The 14,288-nt window shown below is 43.5% G+C and overlaps 1 protein-coding gene across 1 annotated transcript in view; it reads left to right on the top strand.

Moving 5' to 3' along the window:
- LOC141141333 (alpha-1,4-N-acetylglucosaminyltransferase-like) overlaps window positions 1-11,578 on the top strand; it is a 108,433-nt gene extending 96,855 nt beyond the window's left edge. Inside the window, exon 3 of the mRNA XM_073629005.1 lies at window positions 9,880-11,578. Within this exon, the coding sequence (XP_073485106.1) occupies window positions 9,880-10,467 (588 nt within the window). The 3' untranslated portion in view covers window positions 10,468-11,578. The remainder of the gene's footprint in view (window positions 1-9,879) is intronic.
- The last annotated feature ends 2,710 nt before the right edge of the window (window positions 11,579-14,288 follow it).

The following is a 14,288-nucleotide window of genomic DNA, read 5'->3' as shown; positions in this document are numbered from 1 at the left end:
CAACAGAGGGTTTAGACCCAGTGTATTTAGTGTATATTCTGTGTACATCACGAGGTAATCTTGAACCGTCATAAGACAAAGCTTAACTTGCGAGTCAGGGGGGGATCGTCCAACCAGGTCACCCCTACAGGGATCTTCCTGTGACCCGGCCGGGTCTCCTCTCCCTGTTCACCTCATTTTAGACTGCGCCCTATCGAATGCTTAGCGTGTAGTGACCCTAAAGACTCAGATAGAGGTTCGTATGTCTAGAAAGAATTCTATTCAGCCTAATATGCTCATATACAAACAAGTAATGATGAAATATCGTGTCTAACTGAAGTTAGCTAAAGAACTTAAAGTAGAGTAAGTAGAAGAAGAGTTAGAAATAGGAACAGAGGGGAGAAGCGGGGGAGGGGGTGGGGGAGGGAAGGGTCATAAATACATGGTTGACTTTATTTGGAAATTACAGGAGTGTTATGGGTAACCGTCACCTCTAGGGAAATTCCACAGTGTGTTGCCCAAGGCGACCATATAGAATAAAATTTGTGGAACGTGTCCGAAGCGATGCTGGCTAGTTTTTCTTGGGTCATTATCCATGATATTTTATGTTGTATAGCTAAAAAAGATACCTTCGGTTGTTTCCAGGCTCTGGCTATGGTAATTTTCGCGCCAGTGAGCATGAAGTGGATCAACTTACGGTTGGGTTTGGAAACATGGGGAATGTGAGCATTGAGTAGGGCTACCGAAGCGGACCTGGGAACCTCGCAACCAGTAACTTTGTGAATTAGATTAAAGAGTTTCTTCCAAATCGGTCTGATTCTGGGACATTCCCATCAAACATGTATCATCAATCCCATGAGTTGACAGCCCCTGAAGCAGTGGGGGTCAACTGTGGGATAGATAGCTGCAAGCCTGGTGGGGGTCATGTACCACCTCATGAGAACTTTTAAATTTTCTTCCATAAGTGAAGTATTTCTAATACCTTGAAAGGCTCTGGAACACGCAATTTGCCAGGTCTCCAGGTCCCACTCATGTTGGAGGTCATCCTCCCATGCCGTCATATAGGTAGGTTTCTCTGTCGGAAGGGTGAGTGACGAGTAGATGATTGATATCCCGCCCCTTTGCCCCATGGCCTGTCCACACCAGAGTTCATATTCCGTGAATTTGGGGGGGAGTGGTTTTTCCACCCAAATTTTGCGTAGAAAATGTGAGATCTGTCTGAATCGGAATTTCTCTGAATTTGGAAGGTTTAGTGTGTTTATACAATGGCTTAGCGAGAGCGGACCTTTGGCTGTAAAAAAATGTCCTATGCGGTATAAGCCTTTATCAAGCCACCATTTAAAGGCTTTAATATCTAGTCCGGGAGGGAAGTTCGGGTTATGGAAAATGTGGGCCAGGGGTTGTATTTTGGAGGTCAAGGAAGGTAGATTGCGGATGCCGTCCCAAAGTTTGAGGGATTGGGATAGGGAGGGCGATAGAATTGATGGTCTATGTTTTTGGGGGCACCATAGAAGAAAATCGGGTGTGTGTAGGGGAATAGCTTGCCTCTCTATCTGGACCCAGTCAGGTTTTTCTAGTCTTGTATAGACTGTAGAGAGTTGGGCTATTCTGGCTGCTAGATAATATTTGTAAAGATGAGGTAGGCCTACCCCACCTTTTCTTCTATGTAGATAGAGAGTGTGTTGGGGAATTCTGTATCCTGAATTGCCCCATACAAATTTTAGGATTTTACTTTGTAGAGATCGCAAGTGATCTTTTCTGATGGAGATGGGGAGAGATCTGAAGAAATATAGTATTCTAGGCAATAGTGTCATTTTAATAGAGTTTATTCTACCCATCCAAGATAGATCGCCTCTGGCCCAGGTTTTCAGGTCTGCTTCTAATTTTTTATATAGGGGGGGATAATTGTTTGCGTAGAGGGACACAGGGACTGTGAGGTTAACCCCTAGGTATTTGATAGAGTTGGGGCTCCATTCAAATTTAAAGGACTGTTGGAGAAGAGCAACCGTGGATGGCGGAAGGGATATGTTGAGGGCCTGGGGTTTAGAGTAGTTTACCGAGAGCCCAGATATTTTAGAGAATTCCGTTAGCGTTTTATGTAAGTTCGGTAGTGAGGTGACCGGAGAGGTTAAAAATAGGAGAATATCGTCTGCGAATAATCCGCATTTATGTGATTGGTCACCACATGTCACCCCCTGGATGTTCTTATTTTGTCGGATAGATGCAGCTAGGGTCTCTATTGCTATGGCAAATATAATAGGGGACAGTGGGCAGCCTTGCCTTGTACCTCTAGCTATATTTATTGGGGTTAAGTAGTATCCTTGTAAGCGAATCAGGGCCTTGGGTAAAGAATAAAGTGATTGCATCACCCCTAGAAAATGTGGACCAAAGCCCCATCTCTTAAGTAGGGAAAATATATAAGACCAGGAGACGGAATCGAAGGCTTTTTGAAGGTCAAGGGCGAGGATGAAGCCTTGTTGTTTAGTGCCCCCCTCCCAATTGGATTGTAGTATTGATATAATGTCTACTGCTCTTCTCACCTGATCCGGGCCTTGTCTACCTGGTATAAATCCCACCTGGTCCCTGTGTATATATTTGCTTATAAATGAGGACATACGATCTGCTAGGATCTTAGTGAGTATTTTGAGATCATTATTAATAAGCGAAATGGGCCAGTAATTACCTACCTCTTCTGGGTTTTTGTCAGGTTTTGGAATGACCGTGATAAATGCTGTATTGAGCTGGGCTTCTAAAGGGTCTCCCTTTACTTTGGAGTTGAAAAACTTTGTCATATGTGGAGTGAGAGTGTCTAGAAAGGTTTTATAATATGGGACCGATAGGCCATCAGGTCCTGGAGCAGAGCCCATGCGAAGGCCTTTGATAACCGCCGCCACTTCTTCCTCTCGAAAGGGAGCCTCTAGAATGTCTCTATGTTCTGTTTTTAGGGATGGAACCTTGATGCCATCTAAGAAGTCGGAAATCGCTTTCTCAGTGGGCTTTGATGGGGAGCTATAAAGATCGGAGTAAAATTTATGAAAGGCTTCTAAAATTTTGGTTGGATTAGCCGTGGGGTCTTGGCCTGCAATGCGTATCTTGGGAAATGCCGAAATTCTTGGTTTGGGGGAAAGTTTGGCTGCCAGCATTGTACTGATCTTATCTTTTTGCGTGTAGAATTTATTACTACTCCAGCGAAGCGACTTCTGCACTGTTGTAGTGAGGGTAAGGTTAAGCTCTAGGCGGATCTTTTCTATTTGGGCAAGTAGTTCTGGGGATGGAGTTTTTTTGTGTTGTTTCTTCATGGACCTATATGACCTCTCCAGGTGCTCCACGTCCGCCTTTTGTTCTCTTTTAATTTGTGTTGTAAGCTGAATAATTTTGCCTCTTATGAAGGCTTTGTGTGCCGCCCACAGGGTCTCGGCTGAGATGCCCTCAACATTATTAAGCGTAAAATATTCTCTAAGTTCCTTATTTAGTATTGTTTTGTGAGTAGGATTAGCAAGAATGTGTTCTTTGAGACGCCAATGTCCCCTATTCGCCTGTAAATGACAGGAGCGGACGTGTGCGAGCACCATAGAGTAGTCAGACAGAACTGTGTCCTTGATTTGTGATTGGAGGACTGATGGGAGAACATTTGGGGGAACCAGAATGTGATCTATCCTTGCATATGTATTGTGTGGGTAGGGAAAGTGTGTGTAGTCTTTTTTTGATGGGTTAGTTTCTCGCCATACATCTGCTAGACCCCTCTCATGGAGAAGTTTGGCAATTTTAAGGCTGACCTTGGTGGGTCTGGTAGATTGGACCAATGTGGGTTTAGATTTGTCTAGGCCTGTATCGAATGCCACATTGGAGTCCCCCCCCCATATAATTGTACCCTCCAGTATAGGGGTCAGATTATCTAAGATGTGACGGAAAAACTTTTCTTGCCCTTTATTGGGACAGTAGTATGAGACTAATGAGTACAAATGTCCTTCTATTCTCCCTTTGACTAGGAGGAACCTCCCATCAGGGTCCTTAAGGTCCGAGATGAATTCAAAGTTGCATGTTTTGGAGAGAAGTATAGTGACTCCTTTGGTCTTGTTTTCTGCGTTGGCGAGGTGAATGTGAGGATATTGTGTATGGACAAACTTTGGGTTGTATTGCCTGGGGAAATGGGTCTCTTGGAGTAAGGATGTCAAGTTTAAGGGACTTGTAGTGGTTAAATATTTTCTTTCTTTTTATGGGGGAATTAAGCCCTTGCACGTTATGTGTGGCAATTTTGATGAAGCTCTGTGTGGGATCAGCCATGGGGCTCGGGGTAGTCTCTATGTTCGAGTGGTAAAGAAAGAGGGGGGAAAGTTCTCCTAGTGAAGAGAAAGTGTTCCTGGAGGGGGAGAGACCCTCCAAGAACCGTAATCTAGGTAGGACAGGTAGGTCCTGTTCCGTAAAGGAACAGATAGCCCGTCCCCCAGAGACCAGCTGGAGTCTGAGGGAGAGGTGTTGGCGCATGGGGCCCACCCCAGCCAGGGCGCCCCTGAAAATGCAAAAAATACTTAGAAAATTTTCCCTAAAATAAACCTAAGCAACCAGGAATGAAAAACTGACATAGTGTATTAACTGCCTGGGATTAATTTCAGAACTCTTGGCCCTCCGTCTTCCCTCCAAGTGAAGTCGAGGAGGGAGGGCCCTCGATTGGGAGATGAAGTATCTCCCCCTTGCAAGGGAGATTCCCTCTCCCGATCATTTAGAAATTTGAAAGAAACAATTTGAAAGTAAAGCCTTAGGAACTATATGGTACATAGTTCAGTCCTCTAGCCCAGAAAAGATCTGGGATCAAAGTTAAGTGGATCGAACTGGACAGCTTATGTCGTCTCGTCGGGTATCACGGGGGACCGTTGTCTTTCGCCTTCTTGGTCTTCGTCCCACTCCACAGGGGGGATTGGGGGCTGGTGGGGGTTGGCCTCTTGGACGATCCTGGGGTGCTGTGGGAGGTGTCCATATCTGCTTCATGCGATATAAAGCGGAGTCGTAGGAGCAGTCTTTCGCCTTCAGGGAAGCTGGAGAATGAATAGTTTTTCCCGTTATCTGAAAACTTCACGGCAAAGGGGAAGGCCCACTTATATTTATAATCCTTTCGTGTCAGGGCTAGGAGTAGTGGTTTAAGGGATCTCCTGCGTTGCATGGTTGATGGCGAGAGGTCCGCGTATATTTGGACAGCATGTCCTTGGCAAAGCACTTTGGGGGCATTACGGGCCTGTCTCATGACCTCTTCTTTAACAGCGTAGAAGTGGGGTTTGGCGATAATGTCTCTCGGTGTTCCATCCTTTCTCGGGGGTCCTAGAGATCTGTGGGCCCTATCTAACTCCAGGCGCTGTTGCAAGATATTTGGGATCAGATTTTGGATCACATTTTGTACAGCTGCGTGGACATCATTGATGGATTCCGGGAGGCCTCTAATCCTGATGTTATACCTCCTCGATCGGTTTTCTAAATCATTGATCCTGGATATGGCCACATCTAGTTGCTCCTGAAGTGTTTGCAAGTGATCCGAGTTCTGGTTGGTGTTAGCTATTGTGTGCTCTAGCTTATCTTCGATGGCTTCTATTCTAGAGCCTAGGTTCTGAAAATCTGCCTTTAAGTCTACTGTGATCTTAGCTGCGGTTTGGGATAAACCCCTGTCCAGGAGCTCTGAGAATTTCTGATATAAGTCTTCCACTGAGAAGGTTTGCGCTGCAGCCAGGGAATCCACATGGAGTGTGTCTGCCTGTCTGGTTCTGTTAGGCACTGAGGGAGGGAGAGGATATTCCCCTAGGTAACAGTTTGCCATGGTTTCTGTGTAGACTGGGGACACATTTAGAGCTTGGGGGTTACTCACATGGGTCAGGGTGCTGTAAGGTGCTGAGTTAGTGTGGGTTGCCGGCCTCCCCTCTGTTAATTCCTCAGCAGTGTGAACCTGAGGCTTCGTTGCTGCCGCCATTTTAGATCCGCCGGCCAGATCAATAAATGTGAATGCTGGCTCCAGATTCCTCCTGGTCGTGGTGCCAGGCATATGAGTGTGTTCCGGGATGCTCGGGGATACAGGGAGGAGCCGTGGATTCGTTCCTGGGGCGCTGGATGTGGAGATATGGGCGCCGCTGAGCTGGGGTGGTGTGGAGCTCCTGGCTTAAGCCGCCATCTTCTGGGCTCCGCGCATGCGCCTCCCCTAACTAAAATCTAGTGGAACCAATTACCTTCAGAAGTCACCTAATCATTAAATAGAATCTACCTATGTGTAATTTAATCTCAGTATAAATACAGCTGTACTGTGAAGCCCTCAGAGGTTTGTTAGAGGACCTTACTGAAGAAACAGAATCATGAAGACCAAGGAACACACCAGACAGGCCTGGGATAAAGTTGTGGAGAAGTTTCAAGCAGGGTTAGGTTATAAAAAAATATCTGAAGTTTTGAACATCTCACGGATCACTGGCCAATTCATCATCCAAAAATGGAAAGTGTGTGCCACAATTGCAGACCTACCAAGACATGGCTGTCCACCGAAACTGACAGGCCGGGTAAGGAGAACATTAATCGGAGAAGCAGTCAAGAGACCCATGACAACTCTCGAGCAGCTGCAGAGATCCACAGCTCAGGTGGGAGAATCTGTCCAGAGGACAATTATTAGTCGTGCACTCCACAAATCTGGCCTTTATGAAAGGCGTGGAAGACCTTTACCACTCACTCATTGGTTGCTAGAGGTTATTACACATTACAGCTCATTGATTCCTGTAACTCAGTGTCCCCCTCTGTAAGCTGCTCCGGTACAGCCACTGCTTTATTAATCCACCCCCTTGCGCTGCTGACAGGAGAAGGGTGAAGGAGAACAATCACAGACCTCTCTGTGTCTTTCATCTTAACCCTGTTAACCGGAGAAGGGGCAGGGGCAAGCGAGGGAACACTGAGCCACTCTGCCTCACTTCTTGTAACAGCCGCTCTGGTGCCGACATAGGGAGAAGCGGGACGAGCGAGTTCTGACCAGTACAGCCCACAGATTGCCTCTCCCCTGTCACAGTCGCAGTGGGGCCACTTGTATCAACTGGCCAGGAGAGCAAGTGGGGAATCGGCTGCACCCGCTACACGGGCAAAATATTTGCGGGCAGAGTGGGCTCAAGGGGCAGTTGCTTTGGGCCCCCCAACAATGACTGGGCCCTGGGCAGCTGCCCCTCTTGTGTGTTAACATTAGAGGACTGGCACGATGTCAAGTTCTCAAAGAAAGAAGCTGAGATTTCAGTTCCTTTGTTGTGAACTTTGAAGATGAATATCTTCATAAATGCCTATAGCCACAGAGGTGAACGAGAGCTTTTTTAAAGTGCTTTAACTTCTTAAATAAGAAGTATAGCCAAATCTTGTTTGGCTGTACTTCTGCTGTGGATCACAGGAGTGCAGTTGGTTCTGCACTCCTGTGACCCGTTTTCAGCAGACAGCAGGACGTCACAGAGCCAATCCAGGCTCGGAAAAGATCACGACCATATAGTTGGGATCTGCCCACATGCCTGGACTGGCACCCAATGAGCCGCTGAGAGACTAAGCCGGCCGCTCTTGTCCCCTCCACAGCCCAGCACTCCAGTGAGCATGGTGGAGCAGAGTGCTGGTGACTGACAATCACCAGCTGTCTGCTTAGGGAGCCCTGAGAACCAAGCGATTGGTGGTGTTTGATCACTCAGTTCTCAGTGTTAGAGCCAGCGGGGGACATACGCAGCAATGGACCAATTAAAAAAAAAAAACTATTGCCATACTTCTCATACTCATTCTCATACTTGCCGCAGGGGGTCGGTTGTTTGCCGCCTCCCCCAAACAAAAAACCACCAGCCGCCACTGACCTCATTTATCTTGTCTATTTATCTGTTTGGCCATAGTTCCGCCTTAAAGGATAGCTGTTTCTTAAAAATGTTCCTATATGTAAAGTTGAGTAATGCACTTTGCAGCCTGAGGTCGGGTTCACATACGTGCAAATTGGATGTGGTTTTGACCGCATCCAATTCGCATGACATGTGAATGTGACTGGCTCTCAATGGAACCGATTCACAAATGTCCGGGGCGGGTGCAGTATGGTTTCCAAAAGGGTCCTGTGCATTTTTGGGTCCAGTTCTGATGCAAATTCAGGTAAAAATTTGGACCTAATTTACACCTGAACCGGTGAACAGAAATGCACAGGACCCCAGGCTGTATACCACGGCTGCACATACACTATATTGGAATGCCTTCTTTTACACACACATGAACTTCAGTGGCATCCCAGTCTTGGGAGTTGGCCCACCATTTGCAGCTATAACAGCTTCAACTCTTCTGGGAAGGCTGTCCACAATGTTTAGGAGTGTGTCTATGGGAATGTTTGACCATTTTTCCAGAAGTGCATTTGTGAGGTCTGGCACTGATGTCGGACAAGAAGGCCTGGCTCGCAGTCTCCACACTAATTCATTCCAAAGGTGTTCTAATGGGTTGAGGTCAGGACTCTGTGCAGGCCAGTCAAGTTCCTCCCTCCCCAAACACGCTCATCCATGTCTTTATGGACCATGCTCTGTGCACTGGTCCAAATCATTTGGTTGAGGGGGGATTAAGGTGTGGGAGTTGTTTTTCAGGGGTTGGGCTTGGCCCCTTAGTTCTGGTGCAGGGAGGCATCAGCATACCAAGACATTTTGGACTTCGTTTTCCCAAATTTGGCGAACAGTTTGGGGATGGCCCCCTCCTGTTCCAACATGACTGCGCACCAGTGCACAAAGCAAGATCAGTAAAGACATGGATGAGCATGTTTGGGGTGGAGGAACTTGACTGGCCTGCACAGAGTCCTGACCTCAAACTGATAGAACACTTTTTGGATGATTTGGTGTGGAGGCTGCAAGACAGGCATTCTAGTCAAACATCAGTGCCTGATCTCACAAATGCGCTTCTGGAAGAATGGTCAAACATTCCCATAGACACACTCCTAAACCTTGTGAACAGTCTTCCCAGAAGAGCTGAAGCTGTTATATAGTAGCTGCAAAGGGTGGGCAAACTCAATATTGAACTCTACAGACTAATGCCCCGTATACACGATCGGACATTCTGACAACAAAATCCATGTTTTTTTTCCGACGGATGTTGGCTCAAACTTGTCTTGCATACACACGGTCACACAAATCTTGTCGGAAATTCCGATCGCCAAGAACACGGTGACGTACAACACGTACGACGAGCCAAGAAAAATTAAGTTCAAAAGCCAGTGAGGCTCTTCTGCTTGATTCCGAGCATGCGTGGAACTTTGTGTGTCGGAATTGTGTACACACGGTCAGAATTTCCGACAACAAGCTCCCATCAAACATTTTCCGTAGGAAAATCCAACCGTGTGTATGGGGCATAAGACTGGGATGCCATTTAAGTTCATGTGTGTGTAAAGGCTGGTGTTTCAATACTTTTGGCAATACAGGGTGTGTGATCCTGGCCTGAGCCTGAGGTGTAACGTGAGCTCCAAACTGGAGACTGTGAAGTTGATTTAGTAATGATAGATTGTGCACTTTGCACAGTGCAGTTGCTCCAGAGTTTAGCAAATTAGGTAAATCTTCAGTTTGCAAAGAGTCCCCAATCACATGCAAGGAAGATTAAAGAGCAGCTTTTTTGCTTGCACATGAGTGGATGATAGTAAATGAGCATAAGCTCTGCTGACTTCTAAGTTCTGGAGCAGCTACACTTGCAGAGTGCAACTGAACTTTGCAAAGTGAACAGCCTATTTGCCTTTAGTAAACCAACCCCTATGAGTTGAGTTTTAATGAAGTTAACAAGAGCTCTGGTTTGCTATATGATGGCTCATAAAGAGTATTAACTGAGAAAGCATTGTTGTTTTTTGTAACAGAAAAGCTACTTTTCAATTTATAAGCTAAAATATATTTTAAATGTACTTCTTTGAATTACCAGGTAAATCCTAAAAAAGAAGTCTACTGGTCCCATGTGAGCTCAGATGCCTGTAGGTTTGCTCTAATATGGAAATACGGTGGGATTTACACTGATACAGATGTCATCTCACTTCGTCCAATACCCCAGGACCATTTTCTAGCAGCCCAGGATGTCACAACTACTAGCAGTGGTGTTTTGGGCCTCTCCTCACATTACCAGTTGGCGTGGCAGTTTATGGAGAACTTTGTTGAGAACTACAGGGGAGAGATATGGGGACACCAAGGGCCGGGGGTTGTCACACGTGTTGTGAAGAAATTGTGTGGCATGCCCGTATTTAACTCTACGGATGATGTCATGTGTACAAACATCAGTTATTTTCATCCTCAACGTTTCTACCCCATCTCGTATCCATCATGGAGAAGGTACTTTGTAGTCTGGGAAAATGTGCCAACTTTTAATGACTCCTATGGCTTACATCTTTGGAATTTCATGAATAACGAAGGTAAATCCATGGTACCTGGAAGCAACACATTGGTGGAACTGCTCTACCGGAAACAATGCCCTACAACCTATGGATATATCTTGAGAAATGAATCAACTCACCTGTAACAAAATTTGTCGAGCTTATAAAACAGATTGTGTGATTCATTCAAAGAGTACATATTGGGAATATTGGAAGCACCTCAAGGGTAACCTAAAAATGTTGCATAAAAAAACTTATTCACAGGGCTCAGTGTACAGCTGAACTCTAGCTTTAACGTACATTTTGCAGTTGTACAGGTTAAACCCCTTAGTGATTAAGGATAAAACAAATGTTAAATTGCCTAAGTACCATTTTGCAAGGTTGGCATGTGTTAGTAAAACTGTAAATATCAACACAGCTACTTTGTGTATCCAGGTGGATTATACCTTGTTTTTTTCAGGAGAAATTGGGCTTTCTTTAGGTGGTAAATGGTAATAGATATCTCTTTTTTTTTTTTTTTATTATCCAATGAAAACTGGTCCAAATTAGAAAAATATATATATATTCTCCTCCTGATGCAGTTTTACCACACTTGTGTCTGTTAGTTGTTGTTTGTACCCGTAGTACAGCCCAGAAACAATGGTGCACACTTTGAATTTTTTTTATCCTGTCTAAAACACACCGATACTAACTGACACGGATACTAATTTAAAAAAATGTTTTTTTTTTATTCTACCCAAAAAAGGTGATTGTGATTTTTGGTCCCAACCTTGACCTTTGATCCTTACCTTGACCCTAACATTAGTCCTTGCAAACCTTGATCTATTTATTTTTTTCTTTATTTTTTTATTCTTTCTTTTTGAATACATTTTTTACAGACTCTTGTTTGTTTATATCTTCCTCTCCTGCAAGAATGATAAAAGAGGGCACTAATTGAGGCTCCCTTTCTTGAGACTGTGGCCTCCCCAGCCCCACTTTATAGTAGTAGTAATTTTGGTATAGGTATTAAAGTATTTAAATGATAATGAGCTGTTCCATTGGGGTCCAATGGGAACATCTTGAAATTTCTGGAATTCCAGGGATAATGCATATAAGGGGCTATTAATTATGTATTGTGTAAAAACTCAAGCGCTGAAATGATATTTGTGATAAATAGTGACTGAAAAATAACTAAATAATTAGGCTGCAATCATTCATGAGTGTTCAGGCACCCTGACATGAATAGTGGTATAATAGATAATGATGCGCTCCAATTAACTTTGCAATCAGTGCACAGCTCCTCTAAATATATACAAATGGTGTTGCTAGTTGTAAATAAAAAAACTATAATATACTTCATTAGTGAACAAATACCATATGTGGATGCAGATTTCAAATGTACATGTGATAAAACCGTGTTCAAATGTAGGTCCAAACAATAAAATAAAATATCTACATATATATATAGATTCCCTAGCAGAACTCATGAGCTATAATATTAACTGGATATACAAAGTGTAGAAACACCTAGACTCATGCAAGATGCTTATATGATATTATAATCCAAGCTATGCCCCAAAACAAAATCAGTATTAGCCAGTGACAAGTCCATTTAACATCTTCAATCATTCACTGGAGATGGCTTGTGTTTTGTTTTCAGCATTCAAAAAGGTATGCCCCCAAAATAGACTCAATATTGTTCAGTAACAAGTATGTTTTGCTTCTCAGATCATTCGTAAAGTGTGGTTTGTGTTTTGTATCACTTTCAGCATGCAGATGATTCATGTAAATAAGATAATACACATCATTGCACAAGGATCAAAAGAAAACTGAGGTAAATGCTCAAAGGTAATGCACTCACATAAGCCTAGTTGTTAATCAGGCACACAATGGAAATAGTCAGCCAGTACGAGCGTGACTCGTACTGGCTTGTCACTAGCTCCTCCCACGCGTTACATCACAGACCACGTGAGTTTCTCAAGGATGGCCCTGTTTTTATCCCATTTATGGTGGGATATAGCCACTCATGAGCAATATATTAAGGAAAATATAGTTCCCAGAAGACTAAGATGGGAAGTCCTCATTAATGACAGTCTATTAGCCCAGGATGCAGTAAATGAATGGTATCAATTCTTTAATGAAAGGGAATGGAATTAGTGCACTTTGTGCTCAAAAGGAAACAAACGAAAACTGATTATGATTAACCAACAAATCTCTGATTGTAAAATAACATTGGAGCCATTTAAAGAATCAGCCTCATTTGCCACATTAACCAGGCAGCTAAATAAGGTGTTCGAACAGAAAGATATAGAACTAAAGCATGGGAAGAAAAGAAAGTATCTGAGAGATACTAATGATTACCAACTGGAACAGGTTTTCATTTGGCAACAGAATTTAAAACAAGGTAAAACAGGGTCCACCACCTCATCTCCTGATAGAGAAGTTAGGATTGTCACCCCAAGGAGAGAGCCGAGATATAGAACCCCGGAAAGAAGACCTAGAACTCCGGACACATCAAGACAGGAAACAGAGACTGAACAAGAAAGAATATATAGGGAAGACAATGAACCAAGAACCCCAAAACCATGGTGGAAAAATAAAAACAAAAACAATTCACCAAGAAGATCCTATTGGAAAATAATGGCAATAGAAAAAATCAGAGACCCTATAATTCACCTCATAACCATGACGGCCACTTACCCCATTACCATAATGGAAATGTAAGGAATCAAATGAATGCAATCCAAGGGAATTATTACCATCAGAACCCCAGTAGGAGCGAATTAAGAGATTACCATCAGAACCCCAATAGGAGTGAATCAAGAGATTATCTTCAACATCAAAATCATACTCAATATGATCAATATTATTATGAACCAAGGAGAAGTCCGATACACACCCAAAACAGGTATGAATTGTTAAGGAAATATAGAGATGAGGAACAGACGCGTTCTTTTTTAGAATATCGTAGGAGCAAGAATACTCCTCCACGGCAAGACAGAATGATAAACGTAAGAAGCCCAGACAAAAAAGGGTATGCCGAGGAGGATTCAAAATCAAAAAGAAAAAGAGAGCAGTAGGAGAGGGCATTTACAATATAATTGGAATAAAATTAACAAGAGCTGAGCTAATTACACTAGACAAAGGACTTAAATATGCCCCTAAAAGAAACCTAAATACATTTGAGATGTACGTCGACATTCAGAAGTACACTAGAAAACGTAATATAAAGAAATATATGTTAAGCAAGGTCCCTACTACTCAAACTAGAAGAATAGAAACCTCAGGCAGAATTGCACACAGTAATCTTAGAAACAAATCGTTGTTCAATCCCCCGGTTCAGAATAATGAACATATTGAAGTGTTTAACAAAATGGTAACTCGGGAACTGGATCAGTTGAAAATAAAACGAATGAACGAATCTCATATTATCAAAACAGGAATAAAACAGTTAGAAGAAAATAAGGAAATTGTAGTTAGGCCTGCGGATAAAGGAGGGGCAATTGTTGTGTTTTCCAAGGACTATTAGATAGTTACATAGTTACATAGTTAGTAAGGTTGAATAAAGACACCAGTCCATCCAGTTCAACCTGAGTGAGTGTGCGTGTCTACAATTATCCCTAACCCTGTACATTGCAACTCATTAAGATGCTCATCTATTATATTATTATTTATTTAAGGTACCCATATAGCACCATCAATTTACACATACATCGCACACTCACATCTCTACCCTCAAGGAGCCCACAATCCAAGGTCCCCAACTCACATTCATATACTAGGGCCAATTTTTGGACAGAAGCCAATTAACCTACCAGCATGTTTTTGGAGTGTGGGGGGAAACCGGAGTACCCGGAGGAAACCCACGCAGGCACAGGGAGAACATGCAAACTCCAGGCAGGTAGTGTCGTGGTTGGGATTTGAACCAGCAACCCTTTTTACTGCTAGGTGATTATAATAAAGAACCATTATAGCCATTATAATAAAG

Source organism: Aquarana catesbeiana, linkage group LG04, assembly GCF_042186555.1.
Source record: "Aquarana catesbeiana isolate 2022-GZ linkage group LG04, ASM4218655v1, whole genome shotgun sequence".
Lineage (NCBI taxonomy): Eukaryota > Metazoa > Chordata > Amphibia > Anura > Ranidae > Aquarana > Aquarana catesbeiana.
The sequence above is the reverse complement of the archived record's forward strand: the minus strand, read 5'-3'. Positions and strand labels throughout refer to the sequence as shown.